General features: G+C 42.9%; 2 protein-coding genes across 4 annotated transcripts in view; both read left to right on the top strand.

Moving 5' to 3' along the window:
* The window catches only part of shisa7b (shisa family member 7), a 43,246-nt gene extending 31,692 nt beyond the window's left edge, over window positions 1-11,554 (top strand). For all 3 annotated transcript variants that reach the window (XM_034125226.1, XM_034125225.1, XM_034125224.1), the window contains 2 exons: window positions 6,127-6,517; window positions 7,641-11,554. In XM_034125226.1, the coding sequence (XP_033981117.1) occupies window positions 6,127-6,517; window positions 7,641-8,097 (848 nt within the window). In that variant the 3' untranslated portion in view covers window positions 8,098-11,554. The remainder of the gene's footprint in view (window positions 1-6,126; window positions 6,518-7,640) is intronic.
* Window positions 11,555-13,095: 1,541 nt separating this feature from the next.
* On the top strand, window positions 13,096-22,890 carry LOC117478250 (zinc finger protein 865-like). Its single transcript, XM_034125223.1, has 3 exons — window positions 13,096-13,701; window positions 14,061-14,160; window positions 17,949-22,890. Exon 3 carries the CDS (start codon window positions 18,346-18,348, stop codon window positions 22,372-22,374), a length of 4,029 nt encoding a protein of 1,342 aa, XP_033981114.1. The 5' UTR covers window positions 13,096-13,701; window positions 14,061-14,160; window positions 17,949-18,345; the 3' UTR covers window positions 22,375-22,890.
* Window positions 22,891-26,642: the final 3,752 nt, after the last annotated feature.

Below are 26,642 nucleotides of genomic sequence, written 5' to 3'. Positions count from 1 at the left end.
CGTAAGGTTACGAAAGGACATCTGCTTTCTCAGGTGCAGAAAACCCACACAATCCCTGCAATATTCATCTCGGTGTAATCCAAATGTGTACGCTGTTTCTGCCAAGTAGTCATTGCAGGAAAGCAAAGTGTAACAGAAAGACAGGAATGAATAGAAGGATTGGAGCAGACTGAGAGAATTAGGAGAGGAAAATGGATAGAGAGAGAGGAGGAAGGGAGGGGCAGAGGAAAGAGGCATTGGGGAAATGGAAACAAAGGGGTAAAGAGGAGAAATGGTTGGTTGACCAGAAGAGAAAGGACCAGAGAGGCAGTGAAGGAGCTGATTGGCCAAATAAGGACACAGCAGGAAGAAATGGGGAAAAAAGAGATTTGTGAAGATAGAGATGCAGAGAGGTCGACTGAGCAGAAGGAGAAGAATGGAGAGACAAGCAGAGGAGAAAGAAGGAAGGATTGGAGTGAGATGTGGAGATAGGGGGAGGGGCGTTGGCTGCCGGTCTGCAGGGGCTTGGCGAATGCGAAGGGGAGAAAGCGACGTTTGAGAGGCAGCGTCTGTCTTTACCTCTCTCGCCCTGCGATGGCTGGAGACTGCAGGGGGAGGGGAGTCGCCTCTGCAGGCTGAGTGATGGATGGTTACTACGGGGGGGGGGTGGCGTGTGTGTGTGTGTGTGTGTGTGTGTGTGTGTGTCTGCACGCGATGTAGCTATGCGAGGTAGTGGAAGCAATAATGAGGTGAAAGTCCAGATGAGTCTTTTTTTATTATTTCCATTCAATCAAAGAGAGAAACCACCGGAAGCTGTGCGGCAAAGGCTTCTGCTCGTTACACATCAGACCTTGAGAGGTCACTCCGCTTCCTTCATCGTCTCTTAGTGAAACTGCATCTCTGTCGCATTCATCGCAGCTGTCCTGCAGCTTTTTATTGTTCAGATCATCTCCGACTACGTCATGATTTTTTGTTTTGCAGAACATGGAAACAGATGCTCTTTCTTTCATTCATCTCCTTGTTTTTTCCATTTTCTGTTTTTCTGACATCTCTCCTTCTTTTTAAGGGGAAGAAGCCAGATTGCATACTGCCTTTTCCTTGATAGTTAGAAGTCAGTCTTATATATTTAAGATGGTTGTGGGGGGTCAGTACATCAACAGGAATTGTATTATTGTCCTAGTGCACTTACTATTAAGATGCATTCAGGGTACTCTGTTTTCTCTTTGCTCACTGCAAGGTTGGACGCAGAGCCTTGACGTGGAAAGAGCGACTTAAGTTTAGTTTCTATGGTTCTCTGCTAGCTTGCGCAGCTTCATGTAGCTGTCATCTGATTGGTTGCACGTCAAAAGGTCAGAGGCAACGTTGTGTCAATTGCAAGGTAGCCCCGCCCTAAAAAACACCCTGCTTTTATAGTCTTTTTTACTCTAAATGGGATTTACAAAATAAACATAATGCTGTATTGAAAAAGACTTGAAACTAGGGATATTAAATCAGGTCAATAGTACGGTTCATTTTTAGACTTCTATACAAACTGATTTCTCATTGCAGCCTGCACGTTTAACCTGTTAAGCCCCGAGCCTGTTTTTCAGGTTTCAGGCTCGAAAATGACATGCCCAAAACAAATGACTACAACTTCACTTCTAAAAGGGTTATATGAATAATTTCTTTTATCAAAGCAAGGTTACATCTGTGAGTTGGATGTAGAAGTGTCAGAATCAATATAGATTTTTCTCAGTCAGAGTAAATTCAGATGGAACATAGTAAAAAAAGGTAAATTCTTACCTCCGCCTAAAGAAAAAACATTACTCATAGTGAAAACCACCCTTGAATGATGGGATGGTAGACTAAAAGCTTTAGGAATCCAAACTATAACATATAATAAGTACCCTGTATCAAGATTGAGGCAAAACAAGTTAAATTTGACCTTTTTAGAGAGGTTTAGCAAAAAAAAGTTCCAGGCGGAATAAGCTTTCGGCACATTTGGGTACATCTGGTTCCATCAGTGCCATTTGACCTTTTTCAGGTACCAGACTATAAAAATGATGTATTACATTGAATTATCACCATATGTGACCCGCTCTATCGAAATCAGTCGGATGTCGCAACGGCTCATTTCATAATAAACGTGGATTTGCGTAAAAAACTATTTTTTCGGGGTTCGGGTGTTTTGTTTGATTTTAAATAAACAAAGTCTTGGCTTTCAGAATATGAAACTTTTATTTCCAAAATCACACGATAAATACATTTGTGAAGCTTGTAAAGAGAAGATGACAGGCACCTCTCAATCGCAATCTGCTGTTCCATAGCGCAGCCCCCCCTCCCTCCGGCTGAAATTATGAATGTAAGGCATAAGTAATCATAGATAACACGGCAGGGTCACAGTTTGTTTTCATCTGATTTCAATTAAACAAAGTCTTGGCTTTCAGAATATTAAACTTGTTTCGGCAAATTTAGATGATAAATACAACTATGAAGCTTGTAGCGGCATATTTACAAGCGGAGAACGGAGTAACTTAACGTCACGGCAAGCATAACAACAGCCGGTGTTTCTCGTGAGTGTTTTCCCCGGGAAACAAACACAATACACACAAACGCAAAAATACACAAACACACACACATACACACACACACACTCACACACTCGCGAGCTTCCCCCAGACCAGTAATCCAAACGGAAATATTTTCCCTCCGGACTATTTTGATCATTTGCTCCGCTAATAATCAATCAGATTGATGGATTCCAGAGAAGAGGAAACTTTGAAGGCCTTTTTCTCAAAATGATGACTCTGTGACAGTCATTATATAATGTGACATATTTTGCTTAATATTTGGAGTACAAAACAATCCTGATATCATTAGAAAGCTAGGAATCTCCTCTTTCCAACAGTGTATACAACTCAAAATGTGTCTTCGGGTCAATGCGACTGATTTCGATAGAGCAGGTCACATATGTATTCATTCCATCCAAAGAAAAAAAATTAAAATTTAAAAAAATTAATAAAAAATTAAAAAAAAACTTTTTTTTCATTTTTTACTTCTGATGCACTTCTCAAAGTCCAAAGTAATCTTCTGTGTGTAAGATACAGAGAGGGAGATCGAAATGCTATTTCTCCCAATCCAGAAGAATACAAGTTAAAATATCTAAACATACCTACATAATCAAACATAGACACATACAAATTCCCACTTTAAAAGCCAACAATAAGGAACAAATACATAAAGGCACAACAGTCATTATGTACAAAATAACAGTGACTTGTAAACGGATGAAGATTGATACATTTCTTCTTTTCTTTTTTTTATACATTTGTTTTATTTCGAACCAGTAAAATAAATAATTACAAAACAAAACAAATGTTGCAGTGCATAGTCATGTAAGAGAAATCAAAACAAAAAATGACATTTACAACAACAGCATTAGCAACATAAACAGTCCCACATCTAGTGTTCGAAAAGGAGTGAGAAGAAGTATAACTTATTTAATCTCACCCCCTTGTCCCTAAATGATTTATTTATAATCTGCAATAATTATCATTATTATTAATTATTATTATTATTATTATTAATCTGCTTTACCTGTTGATTTACATACACACATACATACATACATACATACATACATACACATATATACATATATGCACATATACATATACACACCTACATACTCACACATACACACATATACACATACACATACATATAGTCAAACACCTTCCCCATCCCTGTACCTCTAATTTCTCTGTATTTCCTCTTGAACTGGTGAATGTCTGGACATGGCTTTAGCTCCACATTCACACTGTTCCATAGTCTCACTCCACAGGCTGAGATACAAAAAGTTCTTCTGGTTGTACGGACCCTATGAATTTCGAATTGAAATTGTCTCCTTGAACTATATCCCCCCCACTCGTTGAGTGAATACTTTTTGGATGTTTCCTGGTAAAACATTATTATTTGCCTTAAACATGATTTGTGCCGTTTGGAATTCTACCAGGTCTGTACATTTTAACAATTTTGACTGCAGGAATAATTCGTTAGTGCGATCAAGATATTTGGCATTGTGAATGATTCGTATGGCTTTTTTTTGTAGAATAGATACTGCATGTATAGAACTTTTGTAGTTATTGCCCCAGATTTCAGCACAGTAAGTCAGATATGGTAAGACTAGTGAACAGTAGAGAATGCAAAGTGATTAATGATGAATCATATTATAGTAAGAATATGTACACTAGTGCAAAGTCCAGCAGCGTAGTTAAAGTGCATTTCTATCACTTTACAGACCTTGAGGTTTCGACTCGGTACCAACATTCTTTTAACACCGTAAACATGAGAATAATTCTATATGTGCACCGTTATATAGCCATTTAACAATTATCGCGTCTCACCTGTGACTGTAGGGTTTTCATTAGGGCAGTTCAGAACAGACAAAATACGTTGCATGTCAGACTGCTAGTTGGATAAAACAAGCGAACATAGGAGGACGTCATTTTATTTCAGAGTAGAGCTACCAAACACTGATTGCTTCAATGGAAAACTGTAAACCAGATTGTTCTGAATCCCTGTTGCCCTGAATCAATCAGTGACGGTGAAAGCAAAGCAGAACTGTTTACATGTGCTTGTTCAGAAAAACATCCTGTACGTCAGCATCGGTGGAACTCCTCTTCAAACTGAAATGTTGTCATTGTGATACAAAGAGCACCGGCTCTTGCCAGGCATTCTATGAAACCTGCTCCTTTCTGCTGTAGTTCCCCACACAGAGCACACTGATAAAGGCTTCTTTGTCTGCCATTGGCAGCGAGGGAGAAGCCTCGAGATAATATTGCCTTATAGGAGGAGAGTACACACCGAGAGGGAGAGGACATGAAACAAACAGTAAGAGAAGGGTACACTTCCAGAGCCATGGAAGAAAGGAGAAACAGAGTTGAAAATGAAGGAAACCAAAGAAGTGGAAAGGACAAAGGAAGAAACAGAAGGAGAGAGAAAAGGAGGGAGAGAGAAAGACAAGGGGAGGAAGAGGGACAGAGGTGGCTGGTGAAAGGTCAGGTTTAGATTGGCTCTTGGGGAGCTGCTTCCATGGAAATGCTTTGAAGATGAAAGCGATCTCAGGCTAAAGAGCAGAAAGCACAGAGACTGTATTTCACTATTAATGAAGCTCAGCAACGTGTCTGTCTTCTCTCTTTACTTTGTGTCCTTTCCTTTGTTATCACGTCACTTATGTCACTCTTCCCCATCATACTTTTCTTACCTTTTTATACCGTCTGTCTTTTCTCGGGCTCCTTTACCTTTGTTCTTTTATGCCTCATGCAATATACAGTCTCCTTTTGCATGATCCACCCTTATCATTTCTGTCTTCACTTCCTGTGCTCCTCTGACTCAGTCACCTCAATTTCATATCTTTTTCACACCTCTTTCACCTCATCCTTTTCTCTTTGGTATTCTTCTCTCCTCTCTGTCTGCGTGTTATACCTTCCTCGCTCATCACACAATTGATTTTCCATTTGCTCTCTTTTACATTCATCATCATTGACATCTCATTGTCTTTCGCATGACTTACTTACTTTTTACCCTTCTTTCACCTTTCTTCATCCGTCTTTTGTTTTCATTGATATTTATTTTCTACCTCTGTTCTTTTTCCATTGATCCTACATTATATCCGAGGATATTCATCAGCAGATAGAGCTTTGTCATGGATTTGTAGATGTATAGGGTTACATTTGATTAAGCTCAGAAAAAACATTTCAATGTCAACATCAACAATTCCATGAACACAACATGAATATAAATCAAATATTGACATTTTATTCTTTCGTCATTGGCATTAAATGAGTTTGATTATTCACAAACGATAAATATGCCCTAGTTCCAGCTTAAATATTATGACATTTTAAGATGCATTTTAAGAATATCTGGAACGCAGATGAAAGAAAATCCTGAAAATGCACTTTGGTCATAGACCTTTGTCATGCATCATATTTTTAAACACAACTTTCCGCTAAAGCCATACGTCTGAAATAGTTTGCAGAGATTCAACATTTAATTGGATAAAACATTTAAAAAAAAAAAAGAAAATCATTGAATTGAATTTTGTATCAATAATCATCTTTGGTTGCAGTCCTATTTACATTTCTTTATTTTTTGCTGATCCAGAGAAAGAACTTGACGAGTACTCGAGCTACTACAACTCCAAGCGTCGCTCCAACAACGGCCCGCCCTCCTTCTACTCCTCGCAGCACCACCTGCCCTTCGGAGGCGAGTATACGCTGGGTTCTTCTCGGGGCACGCTGCCTCTCCACGGCTCCCGGCCCCGCCTCCACATCCCGGCCTCCACCCCCAACCCGTACCCGCTGCCCGCCCAGACGCACTACACCAGCTCCTCCTTCGACAGGCCGCCGCGCCGCGTCCGCTCCCAGGACCAGCTGCTCGCTTTAGGGGAGGGCAACACGCTGTCCCGCCTCTCCAAGAACCAGCAGCACCAGTACTACAAAGCCATGATGAGCAGCAGCAGCAGCAGGGGCTCCAACTCACAGACGCTCCGCAGGTAAGATAAGGGAGAGGGCCGATCAAACGAGAGAAAGGGACAAAATAAAAGAAGATGGAAAGACATCATAATGATGTCAGATAAGGGAGGATCACAGTGCATTATACGTTTGAAAAATGTCATTAGGATTTCACATGGTAAGGGTACACCACAATTTTACCTCATATCAGTTTTTTTTATCAAATAAGTTTTACGTTTGTTCAGTTCACGATTTGACCTTGAACACATTTAAAAACATTCTCGACTCAAGGTTCTCATACTTTCATTACCCGTAGCTTTTCAACCAGATGGATGCATCACTGATACCCTGCTATTGCAGAGAGGTTTTATTATTAAAACAGAATATAGTATATTAAGACATATAAACCCAAGTTTGTCTTTTGCCTGCTCCTGAGAACAAAAAACCACCAACATCAACAGGAAATCCCTTCTTCAATGAAAGTGTTAATTATGTTCGGTGTTTTAAACAACTGATCAGAAATCAGATACTGTAGAAGCTTTCAATGTGTAAAACAAAAACCTTCAGAGCTGGAGTGTGAAAGCTTTGTCTCCCTCTTCTGGTGGGGATAGTCATTATACAAAGACTGTTGCATTGGCTTCTCGCCGCCTCTCCCCCCACCTTTCCCCGAATCCTCGCCGATCGCTTTCTTTTCTGACTTTAAATCCATCCTCTGAGTTCCTTTTGTTATCTGGAGCATCCATTCCAGAAGCTTCTTAGGATTTTCCCCACTGTATTCCTACTATAGCTGCTGCCCCTTTGCTATATTCTCTCCCCATCTTCATTCCCCCTTTAGCTCTGGCTGTTTCTAATGAAACGTGAAATGCAACACCGTGAGACGCCACAACTCTTTAGTACTGATATAAAGAGAGCCTTCACTGGCGGCAACAGGCTTTAGCATCATTGTGTGAACTTCAGAATCTAGCTTTTACTGTACCGTTTGTCCGGGATTATCATTTAAGGAAAAATGCGTTTTTAAGAAATAAAAGACCATACCATAATAATGATCAGTTGAAGATAAATAAATGATAATGTTGAATTGTCCCCGGGGATTGAAGGCCTAATGAAGCTGTTATTCCAGGCATTTTGTGAGCATCATTTAAACGAAGGAGCTTTTTGTTCCAGGTCCCACGAGAGGCTTCTGGTGTCACCTGACCGTCTGGAGGACCGGCTGATGATGGGCATGATGGTCGGGGGGGGAGGTGAGAGGAGCGGCATGGTGCCCACCATGGGCCGGCTCAGCCACAAGGCCCAGTCGCAGCAGAACATCTGCGTCACGCCGTCCATGGAGCGCCACCACATGATCAAGATGAACTCCCACCCCACGTCGGGCCACGACCACGATCGCGAGCGGGACCGGGAACGTGACCGGGACCGTGACCGTAGCTCCGCCCCCATGTCGGGGATGGGCATGCACGGCGGCTGGGACCCCCACGGCGGGGGCGGAGGTGGCCACCCCAACTCCCGGCGGATGGCCTTCGCCAACAAGAGGCAGAACACCATCGAGCAGCTGCACTACATCCCCGGAGGCGGAGGAGTGCAGGGACTGCGGACTGGGAGTAAGAACGAGGTGACAGTGTGAGAGGAAGAGGGAGGAGCAGAGAGAGGAAGATGAGAGTAGAGAGGTGAAGCTGAAAAGAAGCTGAAGAGGCTTTTAGTGGAGAGATGAGCAGGAGGAAAGAGGTTTGATCTCAGCTGGCTGCCTCACGGGGCTGAACAAATAGCCCCCCCCCCCTTTCCCTTCATAAAACTAAAAGTGGTGGATGACATCACTAATCTCACACTGAGTATAGCCAATTGATTATCTCACCCTCGTCACCTTGTGTGTTGAAAAAGAGAATATTCAGCCATTCTTTTGAAAAGGGAAGACAGAAATGTCGACTAAAAAGAGCAAAAAATATCACCTGAATGCAGCGTAAAGGCTGCCGGGTATTCGCTGTGACTTTTATTGAAGGATACCAGCAGAGTGAAATTTGTTGAATTGTCCTTGAGTTTTATTGCACTGTCCTCCGAGTCCTCGAGCTCCGACAGATTCATCTGTCTTTGAATCCACCGCGGATGATGGAGAGCGCTGAGCCGGAGACAGACGGGTTGCTTGTCCTTTGTATTTATGAAAAGTATTTAAAAACCAAACAAGTTGCTTTTGTATGAAATGAACCTGATGATATTAATAGTACTAACGTTACTGAGCCATGTAAGACTTTGTGTATACTTGGTTTTGTCAATCCTTTAGCAGGCCAGTTTATAACCTTTCGGCTGGTTATGTGAACTTTCTTCCCTAGTTGTGATTGGACTATCATTAAAGGAAAACATTCTCTGCAACACAAATGTAACCAAGAACAGTTAGACTGCCTTTATGGCTCTATTTAACCTACATACAATCCAATCATTTGGATTAAAAAAAAAATAAAGACCTACACTGATTCAAGGCCCGGTCACAGCAGCATTTAAACAGCAAAATATATTGGCAAAATTAAATGATTTTGGCGAAATTGCTCAAATTAACATAAAGAAATGTTTGACCTTATTGTCCTGTTTGTGGCCGAGCTAACAAGCTGGCCGTTAGCAAAAACCTGGCGATATCAGAAACCTTTTTTTACCCTCTTCAATCAAATAATTGACTGAATTGACCCAGCTCAGAAAAAAAGGAAGCTAGCTCTAGTTCTCCCTGCTTGCTAGCGTGTTCGTTAGCTTGTTATCCCGTTATCTACTGTAGTTCACCAACTAGGCCTGCGAGTGTTCACTATGTCACCACGTTTTTTTAACTAAGACATGCAGATTAACATTGCTACTGCACCACTTTATAGAATGGCCGGGCCTTCAAAGTAAAATCCACTCTGCAGTATGGTTTTAGCTTAACTTTGTACAGTGAATTCTAGTGGGTGTATATCATCAATTAAACATTGTTCTGTGACCCTTTGCGTAACGATTAGTTTAAATGAAAAAAAACGGTTTTGGAATAAGACCGCTCTCAAAGATTGACTATCCTCATGCAGACTGTGGCGGACCCTCTAACACTGTTTAAAAACGTCTCATTGTGAGTTTCAAGGGTTTCTTTGTGCCACTGACCGGCTTCGATCGCCACATGTCACCTGCAAGTTGAGCTGCTCTCCTCGTATGAAGGGAAGGGGGGGGGGGGGCAGATGGGTTTCGGAGCGGGACAATGGACACTTCACACCAAGGGCTATACCGAATTATCTTTGTGTGTCTGTGCTCTTTACAGTGTCTGCTTCTCATTTCCATTTTGTCCATGTCGGCAGGCATGCTTGTGCACATTATTTTTTGTTCCCGTGTAGAAAGAAAATATATAAACATGCAAGGTATTTCTGTAAAGCAAATGAACTCGATGTAAAAAACACACGACCATGATTACATTTTTCTGTCGCGGGAGGACATGTTGGCCATGATGTCATATTTTGTACTTTTTCTTTCTGGCTGTGAGACGGACCTTCTTGCCTTCCAGGCTGGATCTCCCCTTTACGGGTTTTAAGGGACTCATGAGGCCTTGTCTAAGGTTTTCAGCTTCCCCCTCGATAAAGACAGACATGATTGATTACTGAGCGACGCTTCTTGCCAGCCATTTTTAAGTATTTTCCTACGACACACGTGCTCATGTTGATGGTTTATGATCATACATGTAAGGATTCCCCCTTGATCAGACGACGAACGCTCTTATCATGATTTCTTTCATTTATTTATTTGAACATGTATTTTTTTCTTCTTTTTTTTTCTGTGAATTTCAATGCGTAATCCTGGATTTTCAATATTCAAACTTTCTTAGTGGAATTAAGAAGAAAAAAAACATTTGTGTTATCCAGAACAAAAAGAGCTGATGCAATCAAAAAGAGAAAAGACGAACCGCATGACGATGTCAAAAGCCAGTGTTGATGATGTCATAGTGCTGACTTATGATGTCACGGCGTGTATGTGTGTAAATGTACATGCGTCTGTTTTAATTTGTGTGCCCGTGTGTGTAACTCTCTCAGTGTCTTCTTCTTCTTAGGAATGCAGAACCTCATTTTTGACCAAACGTTCGGGTCGTGTCTTCAGCTCACGAGGACGATTTAAAGACCCGGGTTTACGTGTTCATATCAACTTGTGATGAAATTTGAAAAAAGGCCTGTCGTCATTTAGCTAAAAGGAAGAAACAAAAGGGACATTGATCAATCACAGCTTTTTTCTTGTCGAGCTACGTTCACCAAAGCGAGGACTTTTAAAACGTTTGTAAATTATCGAAGGCCTATATTGTGTCAAGTTTTTTGGTATTTGATTAGAAGTGAAACGGCCGTCACTCGGCTGATGAGTTTGTGTCGCTGCTAAATATGTATCTGCAAAAAGTGATTTGTTTTCCATGAACAAGCTGCTCATTTGTGCTCATTTTAACAGAACTTTCGGGGTACAAGAGCTGGAAATACAGTATTAGGAGCGAGTTAGAGTTGTTGATAAAGTGGGTCGTGGGGGAGAATGTATTCCGTTTGGCTGACAGGACTGGAGAGGCCCTGTGGTTTTTACAACGTAAACATCTCATTAACTTTTAAAAGAGAAAGAGGCAAAGAAGGGGGGGAAATGTAAATGACACGTGACATTCAGTTGTATTTTTAATGTCTCATCCTTCCTCATACCTTCTGATTCAGATGTTGTTATCCACGTTTAGTTAATTGCTCCCCTGATGATTAAACCGTGTGCCTGTACGTGTGTATGCACAGTTGTGAGTGTGTGAGTGTGTTCACCACTGGGAGGGGGAGGCATGGGCATATTTGTATTCTCAAAGCTACTCTGCATACCTCAAATTGTATGATACATTTATTTATTACATACCCTTATATGTCTATTTCCAAGAATATCCAAACAAAGGTCTCACAGATGTGCAACCCTTTTGTTAACGGTGATCAATTCTTGAGTTTGTAGGAACCATACTGTTTAATTGATAATAACAATAAAAAAATATCCCACTAAACCTTGTTTTCTGTTTTATTTGCTGCAATGTGCCTCTTTAGCTTTCAGGCACACATTTGGAGGTTTTAAAGTTCAAAGGAAGTATTTTAAGGCTATTTTTGACATTTTAGAGAAAATCATCAATTGTTTAATACATAATAAAAGCACTATTTCAGAGTGTAACAGCATGTTTTGCAAAGCTGCTGTTATCTATTATTTGTATAAATATTTGTTTGTTTATTTATTGTTACAGAAAATCATACCTCACTGTATAAGTCTAATTTCTTATTTTATTTTTCTATTTTAATTTAATTATAGTGTTGGTACAATACAACACTTTGGGTACATAAACCAAAATGATTGGGAAATGTAGACTTTAATTCACAGTTTATTTTTAATTGTATTGAACACTGAAGGTTTTCAATCATGTCTGGACACAAAGTAACATAAAAGAAAAAGAAAGCATTGATGTTCAAAATATCAAACAATAAAATCAAGCAGTGGTTTTATGGGAATCTGAGTGAAAATAAGGAAGCACGCGTGTGTGATACCAACTATTGTGTTTCTGAAATCAGCTCAGCCTCCCTGTGTTTAGACCTTTATATATACAGTCTATGGTTTAGACCCAAGGGAGCAATTTGAGGCTGCACAGGGGAAAACACATCTCCACCGACCACTCCCCCCAATTAGGCACAAATTATTAAACTCATTAGGGTTGTTAACTTAAGGAAAGGAGGACATTACAGAAGACAAACATTAAGGTGGGCTCAGATTCACTGCTGCCGACTCACAACATCAAAAATACTTTATAATTAGTTTAGATATTTATGATATGAATTTCAATATGTATTGTATGATTGTATTGATTGTTAATGTACTTGGGATACGTTGAGAATAACAAAGTCCTTACATTCACAAAACAATAAATCCAATTAATCAATCAATACTTTTATGGCTTTTAACCGTCCCATTGAGCCTTAATTAGACCTGGTTTAAGCAGTGTTTTATGGATCAAATAAAACTATAGATTATGATAAAACATTTTATATTACTCTCCCTACATGGATTATAAATAAAATCACCAGGTGTATTACTCATACACCTGCATTTGCAAAAAAACATGCAGGAACACACATTCAGAAGTGCAGCCAAAACGGAAATGTATTTTGTTTTCACAATTTTACCACACATTAAACAGCCCAGGCACAAATCCTTACACACCCACACGCCAGCGTAGAAATACTGTACTATAATGATACATTTAATTGAATGCAAATTAGGCACGATAGGCCCAGCAGCACATGTATGACTTACACACACACACCACACACACACACCATACACACACACACACACACACACACACACACACACACACACACACACACACACACACACACACTAGTGTTATGCAGCACGCGCCGTAATGATATCTTTAATTGACTCATTAAGATTTCACACACATTTAGTGTGAAAACACACACACAAACACACACTTCACATAGGAGCCTCAGCCTAATGACATAGTATCAGAATTCATTGAGATATATTTGTATTGGACTCAATACATGCATTCACACGCACACGCACACGCGCACACACACACACACACACACACACACACACACACACACACACACACACAGACATAGCGTACACAGCGTACACACGCTTTATTTATTCATGAGCATCATGCTGGATTGGACCCATATTTTTCTAACTGAAGGGCAGAGGTGGATGTGAGCGGGCAGCAGCAGAGTGGTCTCGGCCGGACAGAGCAACCTGTGCCTGGCTCTACCCGGAACCATTAGGCAGACAGGAAACTACCATTTTAAAGCTAGCAGCATCGGAGGAGCCGTCGTCCATAGGGGGGGACACCTAAATCTGACACGGGGCGGAAAACAGCCAACCGAGGAGAAAAGACGGAAAAACACGACGCAAACAAAACAAAGGCGCCGTTTGGGAGAGGACGAGCAGTAAACCGGGGGAGCTGTAGTAGGACTGAGGCGGCGAACAATGGACATATCGGGCCAGGCCAGCGGAAATAGTTTTTGTTAGCAAATGAAAAGCAGCCCTCCCGGGCCGATGGAGAGCCAGGCCTTTCACAGTGTTTTTCCATGGATGAAGAAAAAGGCCCCGCTGACGGGCAGTAGGGACACCGCTCTTACGGCGCACTCCCCGCTTGGTGTTTTCACAATTTTACTCCCATGTTTCTGAGGTGTTTTTGCACCTAGCCATCGTATGCTACAAGGTAAGAAAACAAAAACAAAAGCTGTTTCCAGCAGCGGGATGTTGGCTAATTTGCTAGCTGCCAAGCTAAGCGCACAGCTAGTCTGCTAGCAGTGCTAGCGCAAAGCTATTGAAACGCGATACCTCCTTTATGTCAGTATAGTTATATTTATCTGTAGTTCAACGCTTTTACTCACACAGTGTAGCTCAATAAAAAACACCTATGTGCTAATGTTATAAATGTGTTATACATGATATCATGGTCTTCAGTGCAGCGTTTTGGTAGTTGGTTACCGTTAGCTAGTGGAGTGATTGGTGGATGAGTGATAACAGTAATGTCTTTCCATCTAACCTGCTCTTTCATCGGTGCATGTGTTTCAGGCTGTCGGCCTCAAGACACCGCTTGTCGGCGGAGAAAGCGACCGTGTCTCCCCTAAACAGCCGCGGTCCAGCAGGGAGCCCCAGACCTGTGGATCAGCCGGTAAGATAGACACAACATGAAATCACACAACTCCAAATTTTCAAACTAAATGTTTATTTAGTTAGCTTTAGTTTGTCCGGTGTGCTTTCCCCGCACGTAACTCATAGTACCTATTACTCGCATATATCTGAGCAGTAATAGCATGCTTATTTCAAACACTGATGCAGAATCAGCAGCACAGACTACCTGATCAAAACGTTTGTTTGGGTTTAGACAAGGCTTAAAACAGGATGTTCACTTATGTATTCTACTGTGTATATCTCAATAGCATACTGGCGCAATAATGTACACATTACCATGTGATTGTAAGTAGTATGAAGAAAATGTAATTATGTGCAACAGATAAACCCACTCATACTGTAGATATTCATTATAGTGTGCCCCTTTTATTATAAAGATAATATTGTCCCAGTAATACACTACTTTTGCTATTGCATGTTTTGCCTACATTTAATCTTATATTGATATCATGGAACAAACTCAATGAGGTAATTAATAAATTCCTTCCCTCTTAATGTTTTGTGTTGGAAAAATAAAAATCAATATGTATGTACAGTCCCTCACATCAGATTTAAAACTAATTTAAACATAATCTTGGCACTTTATTTCTACTCGGTACTTCTACTTCTATTTTTTTTAAATAATGTTTCTGGTAGAGTCCTTCAGGTTGAACTTTTTGTTTGCTCCCGTCATGTAACAGGACTCTTCGAGTGTTTACTCTTTAGGGGATTTGAGCCCAGGGTCATATTCAGCCATGTCGAACCTTATGTATATAAAATGTAGAAAGCATTATCTGCTGAACACCCTGTTGCAAATGTTGCAGTTTCTTATGTTTTTCTGAGATAATTTAACACAAATGTTCACACGTGTGTATGCCCTTTAGAGTGCATTTAGTCCGTTTTGAACAGAGTGCTTATACTGTTCTCTTAGGATTTTTCACATTGGATATATTTGTTTCCACCTCTGACCCACCAACCAAAGTGCAGCAAACAGACTTAAAATAGCAGTTTCAATGGATGGCATACCGTTAGGATGAAATGCATCAATCAACAACTAAATGTTTCCAAAGGGTTTTCACATTGAACACATCCAAGGTCAACCTGTTGAATGAAATACCTCGTACATCGTGGGTGGGTGCTCGCTGAGAGTTTGTGAAGTGTTTTTAAAGGCAAACAATCAGTAGCATGTGATGCACAGATTATTACCTTTTTGTCTGCTTGAAAGAGCACCTGGCGCAACATGTGTGAACTAGTTCCCCGATAGAGATCTAGATTGAAACTCTGTGGTGGGGATGACGTGTTTGACTGCCCATTGCCTTATGTTTCTTACTTGGATAAAAATAAATGTATCATAAATCTAAATGAACTGACGTTTCTTATCTTTGTGTTATTGCTCAATATATTGTCATAGTAACATGTATCAGTTTTCCTTGGTTACTGCACAATGCCACAACATTATGGGATTTTAAAGGGGCCCTATAACGCTCATTTTTTTAGGTTTCATAATTGTATTGTGTTCCTCTATGTGACATGCTTTAATGTTCAAAAAGGTCTTAATCTTTCTCATTCTGCCTGTGCTGCAGCACCTCTTCACCCTCTGTCCGAAACCAGAGCCCATTTCCCAATTAGTTGAAGTTGGACAAGTGTTTGTTTTGTAAAGAACATTTCTTAGCTCAAGCCCTACTGTCTGGTCCAGGTGCTTTCCTTCTTCCTTGAGAATCTGATTCATACATTTATCTCATGATCGGAAGGAAAATAAACTTCTTAGAACTGGATATATAACAGGAGCATCTTTCTTATTAATATCGCTGTTGTTTGGCCTTGTGTTCATCATCTTTCAAACAAATATCAACATTGAAGCATTAGCGTTTAGCTTTTTGAAAAACATTTCACACATAGAGACACACATTGCTTTAAGTAACAGCAGGTTTCCATATTCTTCAGAAAGAAATCTGCATTATTTCTGGTTTTCAGATTTTTATTTGTATATATTGCTGCTGTATATGAATTTCCTGTCACTCTGCCAAGCTTCAGACTGTACGCAGATGTGACGGTACAATAAGGATGTTTGGCTTCTCTGGTTTCTGTCTCAGGGGAGAGTCATTCATGTCGAGCCAGAAGGAGGTCAGAATCAAGTGCAAAGTTAACCTCAGTCTTTAAAAAAAGGATGTCATCCAGACAACACAGATGACATACTTTCTGTTCTAGGCTAATGTTTTGGTCGGAAGACAAAGCAGCAAGTTGTGGATTTCAGCGGAACAAAGAAGCATCTTTTGTAATTGTAAAGCAGATGTCATAGTTAAGATTGGGGCCTTTTCAGATGTCATAGTTAATGTTTGCAGACAAATTAGCAGTCTTCAAACTAGGGAGATGCTGTTGAATCCAAATATAACCAGTTAAACATGGTCAAAAAGTGGTGAAGTACTGCTCTGTTTAGTGACCAATATTTGCATGAATTATTTTCTTCTTAATTAGTCATAAAAACACTTTTAAACTGAGTAACATAACAAGTTAGTTGAAAATACCTACCTCTAAATATCAGATTACAAATTAGCCAAGATTTGCCAAGCTTTCCTTTCACACAAAAATACACTGTCCACCAGACCACCTTTTTATTTGGCATTTAGCTGTGTGTGTGTGTGTGTGTGTGTGGACGGGCGGGCAGCCATGTTATCCAGCAGGAGCTGGACAGGAGTCATGTGGCATTTTGAGCCACACTCTCATTTCATTTCCCTCTAGGCTCTATCTACTGCTCTCAATAGTGTATATACCGTGCGAAGATTTTCCAAATAAATCAGTCAAATCCTACACATCCTACACAGCACTCTAAAGGGATATAACGAATATGTCATAATACATTTTTCAGATTATTTCTTATTTTATTTGTCTGCTTTGAACAATCATTTGATTAAAACTCCTTTCACATTAAAACAAAGACAGAAAGACACATTGTGCAAGGTGATATCCTTAGTTCTTTAACTATTTTAAAATAAAAATACAGTCTTGTTGCAACAGGTTATATAGGTTAACAACAGCAGGTGTTCATTCATTGGTTTAAAGCTGGCTGATATTAGAAAGCCAGCCAATTAACATTTGACCAGATTGTACAAACAATACATATTGCAGTGTGCTTTCTAAGATTACTACAGAAAGATAATTGCACTGTTGTGGCCTCTCATGCTGAAAAAATAAGCAGTGACCTAACTGTCCCCTGAGTTTGAGCGGGATATTGTCGATATCATTTGATCTTTTAGACAAATATTTTTGATAAGACTTTATCTTTTGTGGGAAATTAAGATTTAGAAGAAATAAATGCATTACACTAGTAAGCACCTTTGAAGAAAAAACACGTTTTCATTTTCAATAATGAATAATACATCCTCAATAATTCCTCAGCAGGCTCAATAAATGAACTGTTAAAATGTAATTTAAGGTCAAATAAAGATTACAGAGGCTAATAAATAAATAAATGTTAATCTTTATATATTTATTCATTTATTTAACAGGGACAGTGGCACATTACAGAAATGTTGATTAATGTGCAGAGTTAGCCAAGAGGCTATTTTTCATCTGTAGTCCCTGGACAGATTTAGTAAATCACCCTAAAGACACATTTGAGTTGTTTGTTTTGGTTCCCTTTGAGACATTCAGCCCCCAGGTTCTTTAGGCTCTGAGTGAAAGAAAAACCATAGTGTTGTTGAACTCTGTGCCAAAAGTGTTTTGTTTATCTCGGTATCAAGTTTCTAAATCTCTGACATTATTGTTTCTTGTCCCCCTCTCATTCTTTAGGTTGCCTCAAGAACTCCATGAGGGGACAGAAGGCAACAACCAATGGTTCTCCCTCCGCTGAAATAGCACACTCCTTTCCATGGAACTGCTGACCTGATTTTTTAAATATTATGGAACACTTTGAAGAAACACTACAGACTCTGTTTTTAATATGATTTAGTTTAATGCCTATTTATGACCCTTTTTTATAAAAATCTCCCAGAAGCACTTGCAGGCTTCCCTCTTGAATGAAAAACTAATAGTGATACAAAAAAATCAAGCATCGGCTTTTGTTGGATTATAGCGGTTTGTTGGAAGTTTGGGGTCAGGACTACCTCTGAATATCCCAACTTGTCCCCGCTGTTTCTAGCATTAAAGGCTTAGTGCAAGCAGCACTTTGCACCTCACGCATTGGAAGATGTTCCAATTCAGCAAGTACCCCATGGACATTTTAGAGATGCTGAGCGGACACCAGGCCCACCAGTTTAAAGGCCTGGGATTAGAGCGGCAGCTAAGCCACCAGCAGCAGGTGCAGCTGCAGCACCAGCAGCAGCTCCAGCAGCAGCACCAGCCCTCCGTTGACGGCTCAGGAAGCCTGCTCTCCGGCCTGGGCCTAGGACCCCTCCAGAGTTCTCGGAGTAATGCCTTCGCCGACTCCTCCTCGTTATTTGCCAAAATGAGCGCCCCCCCCTCATCAATCTCTCATCAGAGCCAATCGTCTTCCTCTCACAGCTCCAGAAAGTCCAGTAAAATGAGCAGCAGCAGTGGGAGCGGGAGCTCGGGATACCCCCAGTTCCTGCGGCCATTCCACCCGGCCGAGGCTGCGCTGGCTCAGGAGCAGCTCCACTCCGGGATGGGACGCTTTGACTTTGGTGGCGGCAGCAGCGGTGGGATTGTCGCTCCCGCACCCCCGCCTCCACCGCTGCATCCAGGCCTCTCTGTCCCCCAGCCCTCTGCTGGTCCCCCCACTTCCTCGCCCTCTTCCTCCACCTCCTCAGCCAACAACCCCTCCGGCAGCACTGCGGTCCCCTTAGTGGGCCAGTCCGACCCCCGCAGCCTCCACCAGCAGTTCAGCTGCATGCTGGCTGCCAACCAGTACTTCCTTTCCGGCGTCCCCACCAACAGCAGCCTGGAGCAGTTCCTCGTGCAGCAAGGCACTCACAACCACTTGGGTTTGGGTCTCAGCCAAGGGCCCATCGACTCCAACTCTGGCCTGGCCCCTCCCCCTTCCCTCCACTCCGCACACAGCCACGGCCACTCAGCTCCACAGCTTCAGCAGCAGCAACAGCAGCTGAGCTCTCACGCCTTATCTCATCCACACAGCCACACTCACCACCCTCACCCTCTCCACCCGGCGCCCCAGCCTGCCCCTCTGGGTGGCTTTGATTTCCAAGGCATTCCAGTCCTCTCCTCTAACCAGATAGCATCGCTAATGCAGCAAGAGGCTGGCCTTTCCCTCCCCCTGCCCCTGCACCTGTCCCTCTCTAAAGACGATGCAAAGACAGGAGACAGCTCGTCTTCATCTGCTTCAAGCGGAGGAAGCAGGAGAAAGAAAGCAATGGCGGGCTACCTCCCCCAGAGGAAATCCGAGACTAGCATCCAGACCACTCACAGCAGCAGTGTCAGTAACTGCCACAGCAGCTCGAGTGGGCACAGTCAGAGCTCCTCAGTGGGCCTCGTGGGAGGAGGATCTGGGGGTGTTGGGATAAGTGGCATCGGAAGCGAGCCACAGCATTCCTCTCACCACTCATCATCCTCACGGCAACAGCAGTCATCCTCCAGCGTCTCCTCCTCATCGTCGGCCCCTCCTTCTAATTCCACCTCTGTGCTTGTAGCCAACGGTAACCAACAGTTGTCCAAATCCCAGGACAGTAACAGTTCATCCGGCCAGCCGGAGCCAGAACCCCTCTACCACTGTGGTGAATGTGGTAAAACCTTCACCCACCTCTCCAGCCTGCGAAGGCATCTCCGCAGCCACGGCTTGACACCAGAAAGCCAAAGCAGGAAGTCTGACTGTAACTCCCCAAGCCCAGAGAGGGTATTCTGCTGTGGTCAGTGTGGGAAGAAATTTAAAAAGAGGGGTCACCTCATCCAACATAGCGTCACCCACTCAGAAAACCGGCCTTTTGCCTGCAACATCTGCCAAAAGTCCTTCAACCGGCGAGAGTCTCTCACGAGACACGAGAAGATTCACGACGATAAGCCTTTCCGCTGCCCGGCCTGCGGGCGCTGCTTCCGGGAGAGCACCTCTCTTCTCAACCACGCTGCTTCAGGGGCCTGTGGCAAACCTCCTCGGAGTTCAAAAAACCGCGCCAGCAGCGAAGGGAGCGTATCATCCAACCCGAGCAGCAGCAGTAAAATGGGAAGCAGTGGAAACAGGGTGGAACTCCCAAACGATGGGGCAGCAATTGCCAATGACAAGTATGCAACAGATTTTTCCAGAAACCGCTACCAGAATCACTCGCCCTACAGCGGGGTGGACGATTACAGGCGATCACAACCAGCGTCCCTGTACTCCCCAGAGAGTCTAGCCAGTGAAATGAACAACCAAACTCTGCGTAAGGCCCCATTAGCCCCAACTCTGCACCCCCACCCACAGCCACAGCAGCACCACCACCACCAACAGCCGCCGCAGCAGCAACAGCCGCAGCCACACCTCCCCCTCTCCTCCCTATTGGATGATTCGGAGGATGAAGTCACCAGCAGTGCGATGTCGGCCATCGCTGCTGCAGCTGCTGCTTCCTGTGATTTAAACGCTGAAGGTCGGGACGGAGAGAGGAGGGATATCATTGGAGGCCTCCTGGGGGGGTTGGGGTTTGGTAACCTCGGCGGACCGTCTTCTACGTCCAGCCTCAACGGTGCCACATTGCCTTTGACCCACCCTAGCCAGCCCCACACAAAGCCCCGGAGGCCAAGGAAGCCCCGAGAGAAAAGAGACCCAAACAACATCGTCAGGAGGAGAAGAAGCCCCGCCCCTCCAGGAGACGGGTCAGAGCGGCCGTACAGCTGTCAGGTCTGTTGCAAACGCTTCAGGAGGGCGGAGACGCTGCGGCGCCACACCCGCGTCCACACGGGCGAGAAACCTCACGCCTGCGACGTGTGCGGCAAAATGTTCCGCGAGCCTTTCCACCTCACCAAGCATCTGACCGTGCACTCGGGTCAAAAGAACTACAAATGCAATCTGTGCGGCAAGATGTTTGCCTATGCACAGAGTCTGGTGAGACACGGGAAGCTGCACAGGAAAGGCGAGATCGACAGCCAGGGGAGGCGGGTCAAAGGTGCTGCCGCCGCCGCTGCTGCTGCCGCCGCCGCCATCAGTCAGGTCGGCCCCTCGGGAAACTCTGACTACTTCTCATCCTGCTCCCAAGGAGAAAAGTCTCCCACATCTGGCACCCCCTCTCAGAGGCTTTACACCTGTACCGTGTGCTGGAAATCATTCCGCCACTACTTCCACCTGACGGCACATCAACAGACGGTCCACGGGGGAGGGGTCGGGCTGGAGAAGTCCTTTCGATGTGAAGTGTGCGGTAAAGCCTTCGCCTACTCCAACAGCTTAGTGCGCCACAAGCTGTCTCAGCACGGCATCGACCGCAACGGCCAGCGGGTCAACCAGTCCCAACCCTCGGGATACACCCCGGTCTTCTACGACTCAGGGTCAGGTTCTAACTACGCCGCGTCTTCACACATGCAACAAGGGGCTCCTGGGCAGCCCCAGCAGCAACAACAACAACACCCTTTTCAGTACCGCTCGAAAAACTTCCAAAAGCGGCTTGGTCAAACAAAAAAACAAACAAAAAAAAAAACACAAGTTCTGATCCACAGCATCATGAGAGATGGAAAGCTGGTGGGTGTTCCTCTGAGTAAAGACACCCGCAAGAAGCTGATGCTTCTAAGGAAAAAGAGGGGCAGACTGCAGGAGGCGCTCAAGAAGAAAAAGATCCTGGCGCAGCTGAGGGTAAAGGGCTGCGTGGTGAAGGCGAAGTCGTGGAGCGGAGGCGCCGTCACAGTCACCGGCCTCTCCTCCATGGAAATCCCCATTAAGCGCTTCCCCTGCCCGATCTGCCCCAGCGCCACCTACACCCTGCAGGGTGCTCTGCTGGTCCACCGCGCCGTCAGGCATCCGCCGAGGACCTCAGGCCGCAGCGCCCGCCTGCGCTGCCAGGTTTGTGGCAGGCGCAGCAGCTCACTACACAAAGCCTTGAAACACCGGGGAAAGCATCTGAAGCAGGCCGCGTTCCAATGCTGCAAATGTCGACACCGCTTCTGGAACTCGCTGCTCCTGGCCCGCCACGACTTCTGCTGCCGGGGGCCGCCCATCAGCAGGGGCTGGGAACTGATGAAGATGAAGTCCCCGACGCCAGAAAGCGACCAATCGCCGGCCCCGCTAGCGCTGCCGGTTCTGGTCCAGCCCGAGAGATCAACAGTACTGACTGAGTACAGCCAGTAGACAAAAAAAAAAAAGACTGTTTTCTAGACTAGATTGTTTTTGATGTTTTATTTTTTTTAGATAATCCAAGAAGCAAGCAAGAGCTAGCACGTTTTTTTAACAGAACAAGTGGGGAGGGTTTAGTGTAACTACCATAATACCCCCACAATGCACCCTGATAAATCTGTATACAATCCTGACTCACTGCAGCAGAGGGGGTTGGAAATGAGTGGACTTCAAAAGGCCCTAAATCACCCTCACCACCCTTCTGCAGGGTGGAGGAACTCTACACACATTTTAGTAGCACCTGTTTTAAAAAACGCATTAATCCAGTTTCATCATCATCATGTTTTATTTTATTCCTCCTATTAGCAGTGTTTGTGCATAATATGGATTGGATGCGGATTGTAGAAGTGAGGTACCTTTTTAGTACCAGTTTATTTTTTCAAGTTGTTTTCACATTATTCACAGTTAATCCGTATAGTCTGTGTCTCTTGCTCTGTATGTTTATTTGTTCCCCCCCCCCCCCCCCCCCCCCCCCCCAGTGGAGAATCTCCCACTTTTTATACTGAGATCTGCCCTTTAAGCTAAATTAATCTTTTAAGAAAGAAAAGTAAAGGGTCTAATCTGTCACGAAAAGGCAGTTTGATGTGCTAAAGTGACTGAAAAAGGAAAAGTATTGGTGACCTTGTTTTTAATGTACACTACTTTTGTCATGTTTGTAAAGAGGCGTGGAAAGAAAACAAACTTTTAATGTGTTCAGGATTTGAAAAAGGACAACAGAAATAACCGGAGTGTACTGAACAATTCGTATTATATTTTATTATATATTGATTATTTGCTGTTTTTTACTCCAAGTATCATTTATTTTATCATCGTTGGTATTGTATGGGTGGGAGGGAAGGTGGGGTCTTTGTAAAACAGCAGGATGAGTATATGTATCGATGTGATATTCCCCCCCCCCCCGTACCCTTTACCCGCTCCCTCATTGCCACAGTTAAGCCCAATTTTTGTAACAAAACGTGTACACATAGTTCATTACTTAGGTCCTGTCCAACGTGTTCTTTCTTTTCTGTAAAACTAAAACATGTAATATTACTAAATTACTATCCTTTTTCTTTGCCTAAAAGTGAGTTGTTGAAAACCCTCAAATCAAATAAAAAAAAAAATCTGAAATGGTACTCTTTGTTTAATTTGATGTTTAAGGCACCCGTCCATCTGAGATATAATACAAACTATGTTCAAACCTGTGGTATCGGTTTTAGAAATATTATGTTTCTGTTTCCTAGAACATTTCAAATAAATAACTGAAAGGAAAGAGCTAAACTTAAAATATTAATTGAATGTATTATTGGAAATATAAGCCTTCCTATAATCTAATTTTGCATGTTCAGTTAAAAAAGTACTCTATAGGTTACATCAGCAATGAATAAATTAGAAGGCTATCAACACTGAACAAATGGGATCATAGTAGGGGCAGCTTTCTCTCTCGTGGCTAACCACAGCAGTAACTTCAAAAGGGGTGGCTTTCACCACAAGAAGCTGTGGTTTCCTTAGTTCAAGTCTTGTGCCCTTCTGATAGTCACAGTTTCAGACAATATTACCTGGAATGAGTTCATAGTCATAACGGAAGCAATGCCACAGATACATTTGATAATTCACATTACCTCTTTTTACTGAAGGTCCCTTTACCTAACTGTGAATTTCATTTATGTAACTTTAAATTCTATTAGAGCTACAGAATTTCAGATTTCTAACCAGAAAGTGACATTGATAGCCCTGCCTCTAAAGCCACTACCTCAAAAGTATGACCATGACCGTATAAAAGCATTTGATGTATATTTTGCAGTAAATGTTATGTCCTTCCTCTCCAGCTTTTATATAAAATACTTTTTTTTGTAATTTGATTAAAAGATCTTCAGTGTGGGCATGTGAAATGATCAAATCGAACATAAAATAGTGTGATATCATTTTGTTTTTATGAAAAGTGTGGATTTAAGGAATACTCGTCTCCTTCCATCCACCTCTTTCCAACCTAATGGGGATCCAGCACCATCGGCTCTCCTGCAGCTAAACCCTGATCTGTAAACATTCAGAATGACACAGAACATCAGCAGCTCAACTACACTTCCATCCTCTCAGAGCTTGTTTTCATAATAATGAATCCACTGTGTGTATTTTTACCCATGCTCTCCTCCTACAGGGACACTGAAGTGTTTTCTCTCTGACACATGTAGCCCGCCGTCCCACGCTCACAACACAGCAGACCTTCACAGAGCTGCAGCTCCACACACATCCGAGCAGGAGGGCAGGTGTAGTGCACATGGAGCGGGGGGGTCAGGTGAGCTGTTTATGCCTTCGTGAGTATCCAGCTGCCCCCCCCCCCCCCCCCCCCCCCCCCCCCCCCACGGATTTAACTGGGGGGGGTCTCATGTGCACCAGCACGTGTCTCACCAACCTGTGTGAAGTAGGGTTCCCGGGCAGTTAAAGGTTCTCTGTCGGTTTATACTGTAATACAGTATATGGTTCTTCTCCTTAATACACTGTTGGGAAGTTTAATATATGAAATTGCATCATATTTTATTAGATCATCATATTTATCTGTGAAAAAAATCAAACGATCCATTTTCAGCTGATCCAAGGCTTTAGAAAGTGTTTAGTTTAAGAAGTGGGAGAATATTCCAAACACACCAAGGAACTCAGTAAATCCCAGAATTGAACTATTAGAGACTAAAAATGACCATAAAAAAACATGAAACTTCTAAAATAGTTGCAAAACGACTACAAAGAGTAGGAATGTCTGTAAAGAGACCAACAGTTAATATAAAAAGATGCACAATGGAGTGCAGTATTGATGGAGTAGATGCAGAACAATCACAGAGACGCTCAAAACGACTTAAAGTGGACCTATCATGCTATATTTAAATACCTATATAAGGTATATTTATACGTTTCTGTTTTCAAAATACCAAACAGATCATGCATTTTAGCCATGCCTCATTTCGCTCTATGTGCTGTTTGCTGTCTACGGGGCTGATTCTGTGAGCTGCAGCTGACCACGCCCCCCTGCAGGAGAGGGGAGCCGTGCTCTGATCAAGTCAAGAGGGGGAGAAAAAAAGATCTCTGTCCTCCGTGTTTTATTATATTATTATAGGCCTATAGAGTCGTTATTCATTTGTTTTAAAGCTCAATAAATAACAAAGAAGACCTTTGACCGGCACTTTTCTAATTTTGTCCGGAAGATTTAAACTTTAACGGACATCTTGACCGGCGAAAGAAACTGAAACTGAAACTCTACGGCACGGTCCCCTCGTTCCTTGGAAGAGGCGGAGAGGTGGGTGTTTGTCATCTGCTGGTGGACTAACCGGAGAGAATTACAGTGCTTGCCTCGACGAGGAGGGATTGCATTGAATTAAAGCAGCGGGAGCAAACGCTTGCCTCGGGGAGGGAGAAAAAAAGCCACAGCGGAGAATAAACAGAAGGGTAACCATGGTAACTATGGGCGGGAAGTCTTCTTCGCTGCTTTTGTGGCAGACTACAGCGCCACTTACAGGCCTGGCATATGTACTACAGCGTCTCCAGCGCTTTCGAGCGGCAATGGCCGGCCGTGGCCCAACCCCACATTCCCCTGATAGGTGGAGAGTTGGCCCAATAGCCGTAGCGCCACTTCTGTGACGACATAGAAGTGTTCAAATCTGGATCAGTTTTTATCAGATCCGTTGCAGCCCCTTTTTTAGAGATTTGGGTATGGAGGAAAATAGAGAGGGTTGTGTTTTCTGACACTTGGTGAGTTCCCTGGAACACCGGGGACACATATTCTTGTATAAAAGACGTACAAAAGTGCATTTTGCATGATAGGTCCCCTTTAAAATGGATTCAAAACAACCACAAAAAGCTCAAATAAGTAAAGATACAAAATGTAGCATAGATGCAAACCTACAACAAAGATTTGTAAAATGAATACGAAAAAAACCTAAAATGTCAAAAAGTAGATCAAAATTACTTCAAAACATACAAAGTTACAATATTATGGAAAAGAAAATATCAATGGCTGAAAATTGCACACTACAAAAAAAAAGACAAAAAATAGATGCAAAAAAAGCTAGATAAACGTAAAATCACAGAACAAAGAAATAAATTGGCGAAACGGACAGAAAAATTTCACCAAAATGAAAAACAGCCACAGAGAGATGCTAAATAACTAAATAGAGATGCATACCAATCAAAGTCGTAGTTAAAGGGCCCATGTCATGGCCATTTCCACTGATCATAATTACATTGTTGAGGTA

This window comes from Trematomus bernacchii, unplaced genomic scaffold (assembly GCF_902827165.1).
Source record: "Trematomus bernacchii unplaced genomic scaffold, fTreBer1.1, whole genome shotgun sequence".
Classification (NCBI taxonomy): domain Eukaryota; kingdom Metazoa; phylum Chordata; class Actinopteri; order Perciformes; family Nototheniidae; genus Trematomus; species Trematomus bernacchii.
Note: the sequence above shows the minus strand (reverse complement) of the source record. Positions and strands in the feature narration are given on the sequence as shown.

Coding starts and splice junctions, on each gene's coding strand:
- LOC117478250 (XM_034125223.1), top strand. CDS start 18,346: ATGTTCCAATTCAGCAAGTACCCCATGGACATTTTAGAGATGCTGAGC.